This window comes from Pimephales promelas, chromosome 6 (assembly GCF_988280905.1).
Source record: "Pimephales promelas chromosome 6, fPimPro1.hap1.1, whole genome shotgun sequence".
NCBI classification, from domain to species: Eukaryota; Metazoa; Chordata; class Actinopteri; order Cypriniformes; family Leuciscidae; genus Pimephales; species Pimephales promelas.
This window is the reverse complement of record NC_142774.1, coordinates 1,515,388-1,531,486: the sequence shown is the minus strand read 5'-3', so window position 1 is coordinate 1,531,486 and position 16,099 is coordinate 1,515,388. Positions and strand designations below refer to the sequence as shown.

The window sequence follows — 16,099 nt, the reverse complement described above, 5'->3', positions numbered from 1 at the left end:
CATGATCTTAAAGCAAACTTCAGAAGGTTTGTTAACCCCATTCAGAACCCAGTTCCAACACTGATAGAACTTGAATATGAGCTCAGAATACAAGAGGATGAGTCACAGAACGTTAGTAATGTAAGCAGAGCCTACTCTCAGCCACAGAGAGGACAGCAAAGGAATTGCAAGCCGGTTCAACGATTTGCTACTGTCTTGGATGGTGGCGAACAGAGTAAACCAGCAAGTGTTACAGCAGTCAAGAAGGAGAAACCGACAAAGTACTGCCCCTTCTGCAACACTGCAGCATTACTTCAATCAGTGCGCTAATTTCAAACTGCTGAATCAAGATCAAGTGGAGTCTTGGCTGAAGTCAAATCAGACGTGCTTTAGGTGTGGCCGTGACCACCAGATCTCACAATGTTGTCTTGAAGTCAAATGTGAAAAGAGACATTTAGAAGTACTGCATGACTTCAATGCCAAAGGTAAACATGAAACAAGCCTCAGCAGAAAACAGTTGTCTTGTGAATTCAGAAGTAGAGATTTTGTATATGGACAGACCAACTGCAGGCAGCAAAGTTCTTTTGAAGGTCAGCCGAATGATCTTGAGAAATGGAGAGAAGGAACTTGACATGTACGCTATATTAGATGACTGATCAGACAGGACAATGTTACTGTATGAAGCAGCACACCAACTTGATCTTCAAGGACTTCCTGAAGATATAGCCCTCCGTACTGAGAGACAAGACATACGGGTTGTTCATGTGGCGGCTGTTTAATTCTCAGTAGCTTCTGCATTTCAGCCAAACAAATCCTTCACCATTGAAAGAGCTTTTACAGCCAAAGAACTGAGCCTCGCAAAACACACTTACCCTGTTAAGTTGCTGCAGAAGAAATACAGATATCTGCAAGGTCTGCCCATTCCCTCAATGCAGAAGGCTCAACCGCTCTTACTCATTGGCTCAGATTATCCATATTTAATCACAGCTACAGAGCCAGTACGTCTCTGACCTCCTGGCGGTCCTGCTGCTGTGAAAACTAGACTCGGGTGGACTCTGCAGGGCCCCTCAATTCCTTGCCAGTCAGCTCTCACCACAACAGTGTCTGTCTAACCTCCACTTTGTCAGCAGAAGCCGAACTGTTCAACAATGTACAAAAATTGTGGCAAATGGACACTAACATATAGGAGTGAGAAACTGATCACAAGATTAAGGCAAGACACAGAAGCGGTGCAAATCCTTGAGGAGAAAACAATCAGGGTGGCAGTCGGAGATATTCAAAGGTATGCAAAAGGAAATGCCAAAGGCTCTCCGTGGAAAGGTCAAGTGCAAAATGATGATCACCTGTTTGTAATTGGTGTGGGGAGACTGGATAAAAGCCGCTGGCTGCAAGAGAAGGGGAGAGAGAAGGACTGGGATCTTGTTTAGGCTTGGACTGAGACTAGAGAGAGAAAGTTTGATTTATTTTGCTATAGTCTGATCTATGGTGAAGGCGCTCATGCACAACTGTTTGTTTTATTTTCAAAAAAGTACAAAAAAGTCTCAGCAATAAAATAAAATGCCTGAAATTAAATGATTGCTGCTCATTTGTCCTTGTGGCTACACACGTAATCAAAGTATCTTTGTGTATACATTGTGAAAAGTGCTATACATATACATGTGAATTAAATTGAATTAACGCTTATGTGGTTAGAACTGCTGCTGCTTGCTCGTGTCCACTAGATGTCACTGTCCATTTCTAGTTTAGTCTTCTTCATGAGGCTTCTCAAAGGTTTAATTCGTTGCTGGTATTCATATTTTTTTCTCTTTTGTATGGACAATTAATTATTTTGGCTGTTTACTTCAGCCAGATGGCGCTGTTTCTCAGTATAATTTAGCACAGAGTCAAAGGAGATGATCTCACACTATAAAACCCCTACTAACAGCCCTCTTGCGCTCAGTGGACATTCAGCATAAAGAAGACTGAACTCAACTCACAATGAAGATCCTCCTCGTCTTCTTCACTTTCTCCCTGATCTCAGGTCAGAGCTTTTCTCTTTCATCACTGCAGTAATGATGCTGTTTTCTGTTCATGAGGTTTCTGATCACAGTATCAATCTGATTGACAGGTGCAGTGAGATGCTTTACCGTCACTGGATATTCTGGAGGAAGTCTTCTGGTTGATTCTGGGAAACTTTGGTTCAGTAACTCCGCCAAATACATGGTTAAACATGACCCATGGAAAACCATAATCAATTACAAGAAACACGATAAATGGACTGCTGAAGGAAGATTTATTCTTTTTCGTAACAAATACGGAAACCTCATGATATTTATCATAGAACTGAACACAAAGGATGCTGGGAAATACAGAATCAGAGTTCTCGACAAATGGTATATGGATCTAACTTTGAATGTGATAAAAGGTAAGCAATTTAATAATTAAAATTCTCATTTTAAATGTATGGAGTTAATTCCTTTATAATGTGATTCATGAGATGGTTATAATTACAGATTCATGTTGCAAAGGGTCAAAGAAAGTTTTGGTAAATAGTGGAGACACAGCCATCATCAGCTGTGAATATTCACAGAATCATATTAATGATGCAAAAGCCATTTTCAAAGAAGGACAAAACTCAATTGAAGAGTTGAAACACACTGACACATTGAATAAGGAAGAAAGATTCAGTGTTTCTGATGACAGACACATAAACTCCTTCACCATGAGAATTACTGCAGTGACTCCAGATGATGGAGGAGTTTATTTATGTGGAGTTTGGATCAACAGACTCTTCTACTCCATACGTGCTAAAGTTAATCTGCACATTATGAGTGAGTAGAACAAACTCTCAGTGTCATCTAAGTTGATATATCAGTGTTTTCATATTCAGTATTTGCTAAATTTTGCATTCGATGAAGACTGATTCAGTCAAATATGTGATTGACAGCTAAAGTGGGCGTGTCTAGAGCGACTGGCCACTCAGGAGGTCGTATGATGATCAAGTGTGAACATCCTCAACACAAAACCAAGCCAAAATACATCTGTAGAGAATCAGACGGATGTTCAGAGAGGAAGAATCCAGGAGTTCAGGATGAATGGGTGGAGAATGGAGATGTTTCTTTATATGACGACACCAGAGCAGGAGTCTTGATGGTGTTTTTTAGAGAGCTGAAAACTGCAGATGCAGGAACATACAGATGTGGAGTGAAAGTGTCTCACTATACTGAGAGCTTCACTGAACTACAGCTGGACGTCAGAGACGGTGAGGAACCGGATATATACTTTATCTGGCATACGTAAAATATCTATTACAATGTTTCATGTAATTTCTCTTGGCTTAGATGTTAAATATCCAAAGACAAAGACTGAATCTGCTCATCTTGGTGAAGAAGTCAACATCACCTGTCCCATCCCAGAGGAACATAGAGTTCATTTCTGTAGAGAGATTGATGATCACATCTGTCAAAACATCAGCACATCTGCAGTGACAGAAATGAGTCCTTCATCTGAGAGAAATGAAGAGAGAGTTTTTACAGTGAGCATCAGTAATGTGAGTGTGAGAGATGCTGGAGTTTACTGGTGTGGAGCCGAAACCAGAGACACACATCTGACTTTCATCTCCCTGACCACCAAGATTCAGCTTCACCTCTTCAGTGAGTGAATTCAGATGATTTCATGACTGTAAATACAGTATATTCAGAATCATGTGTGTTAAATGTCTGTGTTTGTTTGCAGTGGCTCCAGTAGTGAGACGTGAAGGAGAATCTGCTGAGATCTTCTGCCCTTATGATTCAACCTATAAGTCAAAGTCAAAGTCTCTCTGTAAGGGGAAGTGCTCCACTAGAGATAGAAACACTCTCAATGAGACTGTGAGAGAAGAGACTGACAGATTGACTCTGAATGATGACGTCACTGCTGGTGTCTTCACTGGGACCATCACTGGACTGAGAGCAGAGGATGCTGGGAAATACTGGTGTGCAGTGACATTAGAGAGAGACGTGAATTATCTTTACACTCATCTGATCGTCATCATGAACGAGGGTGAGGAAGGTTTATACGTCTGGATATGTGAAACTATGGCTGTGAATTGATGTTCTTCTATATTTCCAGAGCTGAACTTGACTAAGTATGAAGGAGACGACGTGTCAGTCCAGTGCAAACATCATGATGGACATCAGAAATGCTTCTGCAAAGCACACGAACCCTCCGTGTGTGTGAAGGATGGAGATTCATTGGAGAAGATCAGAGATGATCGATTCTCTTTCAGTGATGAAGCTTCTACTGGAGTCTTTACTGTAAACATCACTGATCTGAGAGAAGAGGATTCTGGGATATACTGGTGTGGAGCTCACATCATCACTAAAGTCAATCTCACTGTTACTACTGGTAAGTCCATGATCTTTTTGAAGATTTATAGTAATAATAAAGTTTCCCTTTCGAAACGTTTACTCACATTCCAGACTGATCTCATGAAATGGCGTGTTTGACACGCCATTTCAAATTTCCATTTTTTTGGCGTGCTATCAACACGCATAATCGCATTTCAGTGTGTTTATGAACGCCGTTGATTGAACGTTACATTACTGTATAAATAAATATAGGACCTACCCCAACCCCGTCCCTAAACCTAACCGTCACTGGGGTCAATACCATTCATGAGTCTTCCCTGACGTCTTCCCAGATGTAGATCTACATTTTGCTTCGTTTCGCTAGGATATTTAACAGCGTGTACATACACACGGATAGCTTAAATGCGTATAGATAACACGACATTTGACTTGAAAGTGGCGTGTATGATTATGCAAAAGTCATGATGCCATGTTGCACATTCAGTCTTTGTTAGACGCCATGGGGAAAACACACTGCTACTGCACAGCCATAACAGTGTAGGAACCATAGACTGTAAAAAATATGGACAAAGCGTCTGTGACGTCACCCATAGACTCGCTGAAGAACGGGTTTGAAGCTGTTTACGGGGGGTATGGGCGGCGCCATACTGGAAAATCTTGAAAAAATACAAAAGTTTCAGAAAGGATACAGAGGTGGTATGATATGTTGTGTCAGATCATGGCCGAGACGTCAAATTCACTCAGCGCAGCCCGTTTTCAAATACAGAACGTAGCCTACTTTATTTATTTTAGAAGTTAAATAACGAGTGTTACTACTTTTACTTACTCCTCCATGAGTGCGACCAAAGGAGAAACCACAACGACCACAGGCTTTTCATTACGTCCCATCTAGGGCTGTCAACTTTAGTCGTTTAGTCGACTAATCGGTCGATGCCGTCGTGGTCGACTGACATTCTTATTGGTCGACCAGTTGCATTTTTTTTTTTTTTACCAATAGAAGGAATTTTTCAATGACTTACTCCTTGATATTTATTCATTTTTAAGCAGTTATTTATTACTGTATTCTAAATATAATTAGCCTATGTTTTGTCCCCAACTTTAAAATGCTTTAATTTAGGCTATTTTTGTAACTGCGCCACAGTTTAGCGCACACACATAATACACTCGGGAACCGCACGTGTGGCTGGCTGCGCTGCTGCACGCGCTCGGTAAGGGATGCTGTATTCATTCAGTTAGAACGCTGCTTGTTTTGGCTTTAGTCGACAAAATGTCCAGGAAATATAAATCTTTTGTCTGGCTGCATTTTAAAACAAAGACGACAAGACTGTGGAGGGAGGCGATCGCGTTGCCATTATGAGCGCGCAAGTCGCGCGCCTACATTTGAAACCGAACTTGAGCGCGCAAAAGACGTGAGCAGCCTTTTAACGGCTATATCATGCTGACTCAATAGATTGTGTTTTCTTAATGTTTTCGTTTTTATTTGTACACTTGACGCATTTGAAAATAGCCTAAATAATGCAACAAAACGAAAATAAACCTATACGCGGTCCTGTACAGCCTATTATAGGATTGTTTTTAAGTTATTTGGGTTCTTTTGAGTGTTGTTTAAAACGCCTTGATCGTCAGGACTAAAGGTAACCCATAGATTTGAAAGTAAAGAAGAATATAAAGCCTGTATAAACGAGAGCTTTTGTTGGGATTTTTCATTATGTGGCAGATAGCAGTTATATTTTTTGCAGCGTGTGGTGTGGTCAGGTGCGCGATTGGGACTGTACTATAGACCTGACAGCTCTTCACTTTTTGCAGTTAAAAATCACTTAATTTTCAAAGAATTGTATTATTATTATAGTTTTATTTATTTGTGATGTTTTTTCGTTGTTGTTTTATAAATGCTCAATGACAATTGTTTAAAAAATGTTTAATCAAAACATCACGTTTTTTTTTTTTTTTTTTTTTTTTTAGTCGACTAATCGTTGAGCAGGACTCGACTTTGGTCGACTAAGGATTTCTTTGGTTGAATACAGCCCTAGTCCCATCTTCTTAACGACCGTCAGAGCCAGCTGATAAGTTACACTTTTGCCGAATCATGTAGGAAGGACGCCAAAAATATCTTTCCGATCGACAAATGCCTTGATTGCAGTTCTCTGTTTGTCTATTAAAATGAATGCGCTGTCGATTTATTTCACAACAGACGCGACAGCGGAATCTATACATCTCAATTCTCCAGCTGCAGTCATCTCTGAGGGAAACCAGTTTAGCGCTCTTTGATAACGTGATGATTACGTCCCTGCAGATCATCTGTCCATCATCGTATAAAGCCCGCCCTGGCAATTTGATTGGCCCGTTCATTTTTTGCCTGATCATAATTACTCCTCAATGGATCGAGTCCAGACCGAACTTCCCCACCAAAAAATATTGTGGGCGGAGTTCGGGCTGGCATCCAGGCTAGAGCGTGCCTATTGGCTGGACTCAAATTTGCCATATGAATCAGATTTATTCTCCTTCAGTGATGAACTTACCTCGATGATTCTTGAAGAGGCCTCGCCATTGAAGAGGCCAGGCAGCAGAACGAGTGCTCTCCTGCAATCCAGCGACCAGCAGACTTTAACCAGCATACGCTCGGGCCAGCTGAGTCTGCACGGCTATCCTCTGAGTATATTATACATGGATGCAGCACTTTCCCCCCTAAGAAAGAAGGGGATGCACATCATGGATCATCTTGGCCCAGTTGGAGGAAGAATATGTGATGGAAGGAATCAGGATGAATTCATTTCTCAGTAAACTCTGCTCCTCAGGACTCAGACTCCAGCTAGGAGATCCTCTCCATCGCCAGGACTTCCGCTGGGCCTTCTGCACATGCAGATGTCCACTAGATGTCTTTAGCCACGTTGTTAGTGGTTCGAATCCCGCTCCAAATGGGTCAAGTAAGATCAGTTATATTTGGTGCCGTGACCCGGGTGGGAGTGAGGTTTACGGGGTGAGTGTAACGGAGGCCAGGTAGTACAAACCGTGTGTGTAAACCTCACTCCCCTGATCTCAAGAGGCTCGTAAGCGACAGAAGCTAGAGACTGCAGATCTTAGCATCCTTGATATCAGATTGGATCAGAGCGAGTTGAGTAGGACCGGATACGTATTTGCCATCCATGAATGTTTCAAACTTACGCTATATTACATCCCCGTTTCTCCCTAATGTGTTTGTGTGTTTTTCAGATTTCTCTTTGATCAACATTATTTCTTTGTGTTTGATTCTGCTGCTGATTGGAGGATTCACTGTGATTGAGTGTTTATTAAGATGAGGTGAACAAACACATATTCACACACATTCATCTATGAAGCAGATTATAACTGTTAAAGACGAACCCAAACCCTGAAATAAGAGGTTCTTTATGAAGTCTTTTTAAAAAATTAGGACATTTTGAAATGTTTCGTCAGATGCATCTCACTGTTGTTCATTGCTGATGTTGTGTTGAGGTCTTAAAGCTCATCATCGGACAGTGAAACAGTGAGTCCGTGTCTTCATTCACTGAACTTCTTGTGTTTCATTTGTAAGTTTCATTCTGCACATCATGTTCTTCTCTTTTTATTCTCAGATCGCACATTCTTGAGCAGATTCATGATCCACGTGTTTGTCTACTCACCTTCCCACAATCCCCTCTGATCTGGCTTTACATCGGTGAATGTGCGATTTATTGACCAACTGTTTAACAAGGCCTTGATTTTAACCATTATTAGTATTTTCATTTTTTTATTATTAAAAGTGTTTCAAAATAAAAGAAAAAGGCTTTGAATATCTTTTTGTCATCTTTTTTTGTTTCTCTGTGTTTGTGTTTGCGTGATGAACTGGTCATTTTCCGACCGTCTCAAAGCCACAGAAAACAGTTGAAGGTTCAGGCTCTAATTTTAGATCTTTTCTTTGAACAAACACACTTACTCAGGAAACCCACAGAGAGACACACGCGACTGAACAAAGAGACAGAAGATGAACAGAGGATAATAAAGAGCTGATCGTTCAGTCAATTGTTCCAATATTTACTGTTTAATGAGGAAAAGGCTGAAAAACTTTTTCATTTTGTGTGGTTTATTAATTGTACTTTTAAAAACTGATCATCAATAAATACAATGAGCCACAAATCGATGAGAAAATATCTGTAAACATCCTAAGAATGGAAACCACGTTCACGGTTAAATCATAAAAATACTTGTATCTATATATTGAGTTCAACACATTACTCTTAAACTTTAAAACGACTATTATTAAATATATCAAACTAGATTCTACATGATCTAGAGGTAAAGTGAGGTGTTTGTACGGTTTATCAGGATATATGTGGTCAGTGAGATGAAAAGAAACGGTTTGTCTTGTGGTTTTCTTTTGCTTTTGCTCTTTATATTCTTTCACTCAAACTAAGACGCGTTCAGTCTCTTGCGTATGTCATTATAACAACAGGAAATGGTTTCTTTCAAAACGATGGACACATACTTTCACATTCCTTAAAGAGACGCAGTGAAGTTGTGTAATATTATAAAAAAAAAAATATTTGTATTCAGGTTGTTTGAAATGAGATGTCCCGATGCTTCTGTTGAATGTGAAAAGACTTTGTTTTTTACTGTATCAAAGGGAAGCACGGCATCAGTGTGTGATGTTAAAAGTCTGTCAACACAACTGTTTGGGCATTTTTCTCTGCTGGATAAATGAGTAAAGATGTTTTTTTATATTGATTACCTTTGTTACGTTTGTTATTAATCAAGTTATTAAATTAGTGTCTTTGAATCTGTTTAGAGTTTGTGTTTGTAATGTCCTGTTCGTCCTGTTCATCAGATGAGTCGTTTAAACCTTCAGCTCCATCTAGTGGCAAATGTGAAATGAGTGTTGTGTAGTGTTGTGATAGCTGACAGAGTGGGTCGGCTCTAATGAATATGACTTTAAGTCATTATAAATGACACTGATGAACGTTCCTCTAGTGTGTTTGAAAGAGTGAATCTGGAGGAATCGGTCATCAGTGATGCTGTTTGATTGACAGCTGCTGTCCAGAACTGCCTGTTAAAGTGACAGACGCATCACACACTCAAACTTCAGCTGATGATCCTCTAGTGATCTGAGGAGTGACAGAGAAGAGATTCTGTAGATGTCTTCTTATAACACACGGGTCTGAGTCTCGGGACCCTTAAACTTCCTGATGTATCAATCATTGTGGTTGTATGTATATCTTACGTTTTTAAACATTGTCAAATGACTTCATGTTAATATTTTACTCTGAATTGTTTTCTTTTAATCGTTTGCATTGAATGTGCCTGTCGGTTGATTGAGAGTCCCAATGTATACACCGCAAAATCCCCAGTGTTAAATTAACACAGAGAAGTAAGAATTATATAAACTTTGAGCTGAGTGTTAAATGAACACTGAAGCAGTGTTAAAGTTAATGAGATAATTAAGTGAATAATTGAGTGATGATTGAGCATTATTGAAGACACCTGATGTTAACAAGCAGAATCTCTGAAGGAGAAAACCGGATCTTTTAAGTCACCATTATGGAGATCAGTGTTTGGTTTAGCTGGGCTCTTGACCCTTAATTCTTTAACTTTAGATTATTTGTGGCTGCTGTATGTGACTAACAGCCAGATGAACAAATAGAAATATTGAATTATTTTGTCTTCGTTATATTCGTTGACTGAACTAATGATACGAAAAAAGAATTGCTCATTTTGATGAGTTTGAACAGGGGAGTCATCAGTCACAGAACAGAGCAAGGTGAGCATTTGAGCTTATAAAACTTGAACTTTTTTTTTTTTTTTAAATGAGTGATCGTTTCGCTTGGTAAGACTCCTATACATCGTCTGGAATCATTTAAAGCCCTTTGAAGAGTTTGTAGTTTGCACTGAAACTGTCTTTCGCTTATTAATCTCTCTCTCTTTTTCTCTCTCTCTCTCTCTCTCTCTCTCTCTCTCTCTCTAAGGAAGTGGGCGTCTCTGACACATTCAGCTCTTCATGTTAAACATGTAACCAGGAAATAAACACTCAAAACTCATCTGAACACACACCGAGAGCCTCAGAAGAACTGAATCTACTAACAACAGAGAAGATCATTTAATAAGAGAAGAATGAAGATCATCTGGACTTTCACTCTGATGATGATTCCTGGTAAGAGTCTGAACTCAGAGTACATCATGGGGAAAAAAGATTTATTAAAAATAGATTTTTCTGTTCAGTTTTATGAATATAGTAGTTTTGTATTTAATGCTGGTTTGTTGTAGGTGTCGTGAGCTCCATGAGTGTGACCGGATATTCAGGAGGAGGAGTCAACATCACATGCAAATATGATAAAGGATATACAGAGAATAAAAAGTATTTTTGTAAAGGAGAGTGGTCAGGCTGCACAGACCAAATCAAGACTGATATTAAAGATAAATGGTTTAATAATGGAAGATTCTCTCTGTATGACGACACAAGATCAGCAGTCTTCACTGTGACCATCAGAAATCTGACAGAAGAGGATTCTGGGAAATACTACTGTGGAGTTGATAAATTAGGAATAGATTCCTCCACTGAAGTGAATCTGAAGATTTCAACAGGTGAGAAACTGAGATCCTCAAACTCATGAAGATCTCCGCAACATCTCGATACTCAACACTGACTGTAATCACATGTTTGTTAATAAATGAAGATAAAGTATCATTACTGACTTCATTCTTAAAACAATATTATCTGTGTTTGTGTTCAACAGGTCAACAAATCAGGACTGTGAGAGGATATTCAGGAGGAAACATCATTATAGACTACAATTATGAGATGATACACACAAATAATTTTAAAAAAGTCTGTAAAACATCATCAGATCAGTGTTTTACTGTAATAAACACCAACAGAACCACAGAATGGAAACATGACAGACGATTCTCCGCTCATGACGACAGATCTGCAGGACTCTTACATCTGTTTATCGGAGATCTGAACGAGAACGACTCTGGAGAATATAAGATTATAGTCAAAGTTTCTAAAGACTACAGTTTCTTCTCTGAGTTTGATCTGGACATTAAGACGGGTGAGCTGACCTTAGTCATTTATGCATTATTGACAGAATCCATGAATATATCTGGTGATTGTAACATTTATTTGGATCTTAAACAGATGATTGTTGTGAGAAGAACATCAGTCTATCAGCTTCTGCTGGAGGATCTGTGAACATCAACTGCAAATACCCACAATCCCACAGTGGTGATGTGAAGTTTCTGTGCTGGAGATCTGGAGCTGATCTCTGTGCTAAAGAGACGTCTGTGAATGAGAGCAGAAGATGGAGGGGTGAGGGAAAGATCCAGCTGTATGATGACAGAGAACAGCAGCTCCTGACGGGAAGAATCAGTCATGTGACTGAAGAAGATTCAGAATACTGGTGTGGAGTTCAGTCTGATCAAGGACACAAGATCTTCATCACACGAGTCCTGATCAGTGTTACAGGTACGGGTGATTTTCTCAATGATGTGTGTCTTGCTTCATGTTTCTTGGCTGTGGAAACCGAATGAAGAACCAGGCTTATATTGTAGATTTGCACACAGGATTATTTGAATGTAGAAGTAACGTGCTGTCCGATAAAACAGTCACAAACCACAAAAGAGGAAGTGTCATTACACAAATGAGCTGCAGTTGGTATTACGTAAGTCTCTGCAGTTAAAAGTGTGGTGCTGTTCTGCAAATGCACTGGTGTTATGTATATGTCTAATGTAATTGGTTCATTTGAAACATCAGTTAATGTTCAGATGGTTTTGTCTTGTTTTTGTACATTCATATTCTCATTTCCTACCGTTCGGGGAAACCCTGTTATAGATAGTGTTAGATCAGGGGTGCTCAATCCTGTTCCTGGAGATCTGCAGACTCCAGATCCAACCTTGATCAAACACACGTGTCTTCAATGATCAAGCGCTCCTGAAGATCTCCATTAGCTGGTTCAGCTGTGTTTGATCAGGGTTGAAGTTGGAAGGTAGATCTCTGGGAACAGGATTGCAGATGAAGGTACTGAAGTATCTCCATGTCATTTTCATGGGAAGAGCTACAGCAGTGTGTATACATAGGACACCGTATCCCACCAGTCTTTTTACTTTAGTAGTAGTGTTGTAATTTTAGCGCAGTTTTCAGTATTTATGTTAGTCCATTTTACCACACTTGCACCACAGTTAAAGCTGCTGCCCACAGTTTTTCCTCTTTGTTGCCATCTCTGTTTGAAATCTGCAATTGCAGTTATTTGTGGAATTCTCAACTTCACGTGGGTTGTACTTCGGCATGGCACAGCATGGATGAACACAATGTTTGAGGAGAGTGTGCAGCTGTCAATCACCATGGTGGTGTGGATACTGGCACTCACGATCACAGATTATACTCTTTGGAAGTATGACCAACATGATAATTTTTAAAATTGTTCAATATAATCTAAATGATTTCTTAAAAGTTCCTATGATATAAACAAAATCTCTCTTTCAGGCACACACACAGACATATAATCAATGTATGAATCTCAACAATGGTGACAAAATAATATTCGATTAGGAAAAAGAGATTCCTCAGACTAGGGCTGGGCGATTTATTGTTATGCACATCTCATCAGTAAAGCCGGTTCCTTGATTAGTAGTAAATCACCTTCACCTGCTTTCAGATGGAGTGGCATTTACTATAAAGAGCCGTAGATCACTGACAAGTTGAGCCAAATCACATTAATATGAAGACATATCACCAGTGATAATTAATTTGATATGGCTCAGCTTGTCAGTTAATTACGGCTCTTCGTACACAGTAAAAATTCCAGTGTTAAATTAACACACCTGGGAGTGTATATGAGTCCACACTCAAGAGTATTAAAGTTAATGAGGTATTTAAGTGATTAATTGAGTGATGATTGAGCATTATTGAAGACACCTAAAGCAGAGTCACTGAAGGAGAAAATCTAAAATTGTACGCCACCGTTATGGAGATCATTGTTTGCTTTAGTTGGGCTCTTGACCCTTATAATGGTAACTTTAAATTCTGTTAGCTGGGTGTAGTCTACTAGCTGAGTCTCATTCATTATGTGTACAGATATGACGCAAAGACGTGCTCGAATCTCATGTGGAAATCCACCAGTCCCACTGGAATTAAAAACATTATTACAAGCTAACAATTTTGAATCGAGCTAAAGCAAGCAGAGAGAGTTGAACACTTGCTGGTTATGTACTTTTTAATAACCTGGTAATTTTTAACCTGAAAAAGTTACCAACTGGAGCTTTAAGGGTGCGTACGGATAAGAAAATGGTAATTTTAATCCTTCATTTGTGCTATATTGTTTCAGTCACCATGAGAAAACATGAATTTATTGAAGTCCCTAAAGCTTGAACTGCTTGCGGTTGTATTTTCTGTGCGTCTGTGCATCAAAAAACATGAATTATGGGTAGGGGAGTTACACCACTAACCATTAAAAGACATGATTTCAAGATCTGTGTCTGGGGAGCAAGAAAGAAAGAAAGAAAGAAAAATAAAGACAATCCTTTCGAAAAACAGTTTAGTTATCCCTTCCATTTTATTACAGTCCTTTATATTATTGTTGTCATAATAACTTCTACATCAATAATCACATCAGTGTCTCCTAACATGTCAACAGGTGCCCTTGTACTGAAATATAAACATACAGTCTGGCATTTAACTCAAAGTGCTCAGATTATCTTCTTATTATCTCTATATATTCAGACTCTTCTCTGATCGACCTTCTGGTTCTGGTTCTGGTTCTGGTTCTTCTGCTTCTGATCATCACTGGACTCTTAGTGCTGTTTCTCTGTAAGAAGTATAAGTCTCAAGGTAAAAATAATTCCTAACAACTTAAGATATAGAAACTCTCCATTTATAGTGGGATTAAAACATAAAGATTGTTTTTTTTTTTCCAATTTGAACCTGTCGCCACCTATTGGCTACAAATATAAAATGCATTTGATGATGTTTAAAAAAAAACATTTTCAAAAGATATAATTGTTAGAATGTGATAATGTATGATGTCTTTAATGAAAGCACGCTCGTTTTTTGGCAGGTGGTGATTCGTCATCTCAGACTGGACCAGGAAACCATGAAGTTGTGAGTCCAGTTACTGTATAAAATAATTAATTAAATGTCTAATGCCTTCCATCCTTATGATATTCAGAGCTGTAAATAATTTCTCTTTCTCTCCTCAGGTTTCTCACACTGCTTTTGAATATGAGGACATTAAAGACACTCACAAACAATTACCCACAAACCCCTCTGATTATTTTAATACTGTTTATGCCACTGCCCAATTACCCACAAACCCCTCTGATTCTTGTAATACTGTTTATGCCACTGCACAATTACCCACAAACCCCTCTGATTCTTCTCACTGCGTTTACGCTACAGTTGAGAAAGCCACTGGTGACTCTCAGTGCTGCATCACATCTGCTGAGGATCTGAATTACGCAGTGGTGAATTTCCACAAGGAATCGGACAGTCCTGACAGTGTCAGTATCAGGAATAATCAGGATTACAGTGAATACGCTGCTGTCAATCATCTCAGTACTTGACATACCACATCAGAATATAAATTAGCTGAATGGGCTTTTTTTATCACCTTGTCTTTGGCATTAAGTTTCCATGTTTGAAATTATCATTACTAATACTAATAGGTCATGTACGCCCCAGAGTCTGCTGCCATGTCGATCCCGGAGCAAGCACTTATTGATCTGGATACCCTAGAATAGACTCCCATCCCTGGGCTCTCTCCTTCCTCGCTGGTCACAGAATTTTTAAGTCACCATCATGGGGATCAGATAATTGTGATTGACAGCTAAAGTGGGCGTGTCTACAGCGACTGGCCACTCAGGAGGTCGTATGATGATCAAGTGTGAACATCCTCAACACAAAACCAAGTCAAAATACATCTGTAGAGAATCCGCTTCATGGAACTTAATGCTTTTATAAAAAATATCTGCTCACTACATGAGTCTGATTTCTGATTTTTTGATTCATGTAATGTTTCATTGAAGGTCACTTATCCAGCATCATAAGACATTCTGAAGTGTAATTTGATGTTGATGAGAACAGAAGATCATCAGGACAGACTGTGAACGTGTGTGTGTGTGTGTTGTGATGAATCTCTGTCCGTGGTGCTGAACATCTCAGACTCTCTTCCATCAGCAGGAGATCAGACTCATGCTTTACTCTTGAAAATATGGTCAACTGGTTTTCTCTGGCTGTTGACGGTGTTTTATGATTTATGGACTGATAAGAAAAGATAAATCCAAAACACCCTCTGTAAAAACATGAATTTGTCAAAAAAAAAAAAAATTAAACAAGTGTATATATTTACGTGTGTGTATGTGTATGTATATAATATTTTTAACGTTTACAATGTATTCAAAATAATTTCTTAAAAGTTTCTTTTTTTAGACACACAGACATTAAGAATAAGCCTGTGAATCTCAACAATGGTGACAATAATAAACCATGTTGCATTGCATTTTGGGTGACACCACTCAAAACTCATTCATGGCTCCCATCATGCATTGCTGCATGAATAAATAATGAGCCTATGTTCAGAGGTGATCTGTTTGTCACCATTGCTGAGATTTATATGCTAATTCTTGATGTCTGTGCGTGCCTACATGGAATTTTTTGGGGATTTTTTTATTTTTTATTTGATCATTTGGAATTCATTGAAAGGACTGAAAATGGTCTGTTCTATAATGACCGTGCTGCTAAAATCTATAAGGTAAATTTAACTCTAGAATTTATGTTCTTGATGAGTTCAGCAATTCAGGTCAATTAAAAA

General features: G+C 39.0%; 2 protein-coding genes across 6 annotated transcripts; both read left to right on the top strand.

The window, feature by feature from the left end:
* The first annotated feature begins 1,259 nt into the window (after positions 1-1,259).
* Positions 1,260-10,346, top strand: LOC148978433 (polymeric immunoglobulin receptor). 4 transcript variants are annotated; one of them, XR_016168984.1, is made up of 10 exons: positions 1,260-1,999; positions 2,087-2,383; positions 2,472-2,789; positions 2,906-3,220; positions 3,300-3,611; positions 3,694-3,999; positions 4,069-4,344; positions 7,518-7,604; positions 7,740-7,809; positions 7,898-8,825. XR_016168984.1 is itself a non-coding variant. In XM_089132710.1 (8 exons), the coding sequence occupies exons 1-8, from the start codon at positions 1,957-1,959 to the stop codon at positions 10,276-10,278; spliced, it is 1,884 nt and encodes a 627-aa protein (XP_088988836.1). In that variant the 5' UTR covers positions 1,260-1,956; the 3' UTR covers positions 10,279-10,346. The 4 variants fall into 4 exon arrangements, 2 of the variants coding, with proteins under 2 accessions (XP_088988836.1, XP_088988835.1); XR_016168985.1 differs by having other exon boundaries at positions 6,499-7,809; positions 7,898-8,829; XM_089132710.1 differs by lacking the exons at positions 7,518-7,604; positions 7,740-7,809; positions 7,898-8,825 and adding an exon at positions 10,262-10,346.
* On the top strand, positions 10,328-15,591 carry LOC120459017 (polymeric immunoglobulin receptor). Of its 2 annotated transcripts, XM_089132734.1 has the most exons (7): positions 10,328-10,446; positions 10,560-10,877; positions 11,030-11,347; positions 11,434-11,760; positions 14,014-14,121; positions 14,348-14,391; positions 14,490-15,591. In XM_089132734.1, exons 1-7 carry the CDS (start codon positions 10,407-10,409, stop codon positions 14,850-14,852), a joined length of 1,518 nt encoding a protein of 505 aa, XP_088988860.1. In that variant the 5' UTR covers positions 10,328-10,406; the 3' UTR covers positions 14,853-15,591. The 2 variants fall into 2 exon arrangements, with proteins under 2 accessions (XP_088988860.1, XP_088988861.1); XM_089132735.1 differs by lacking the exon at positions 11,030-11,347.
* The last annotated feature ends 508 nt before the right edge of the window (positions 15,592-16,099 follow it).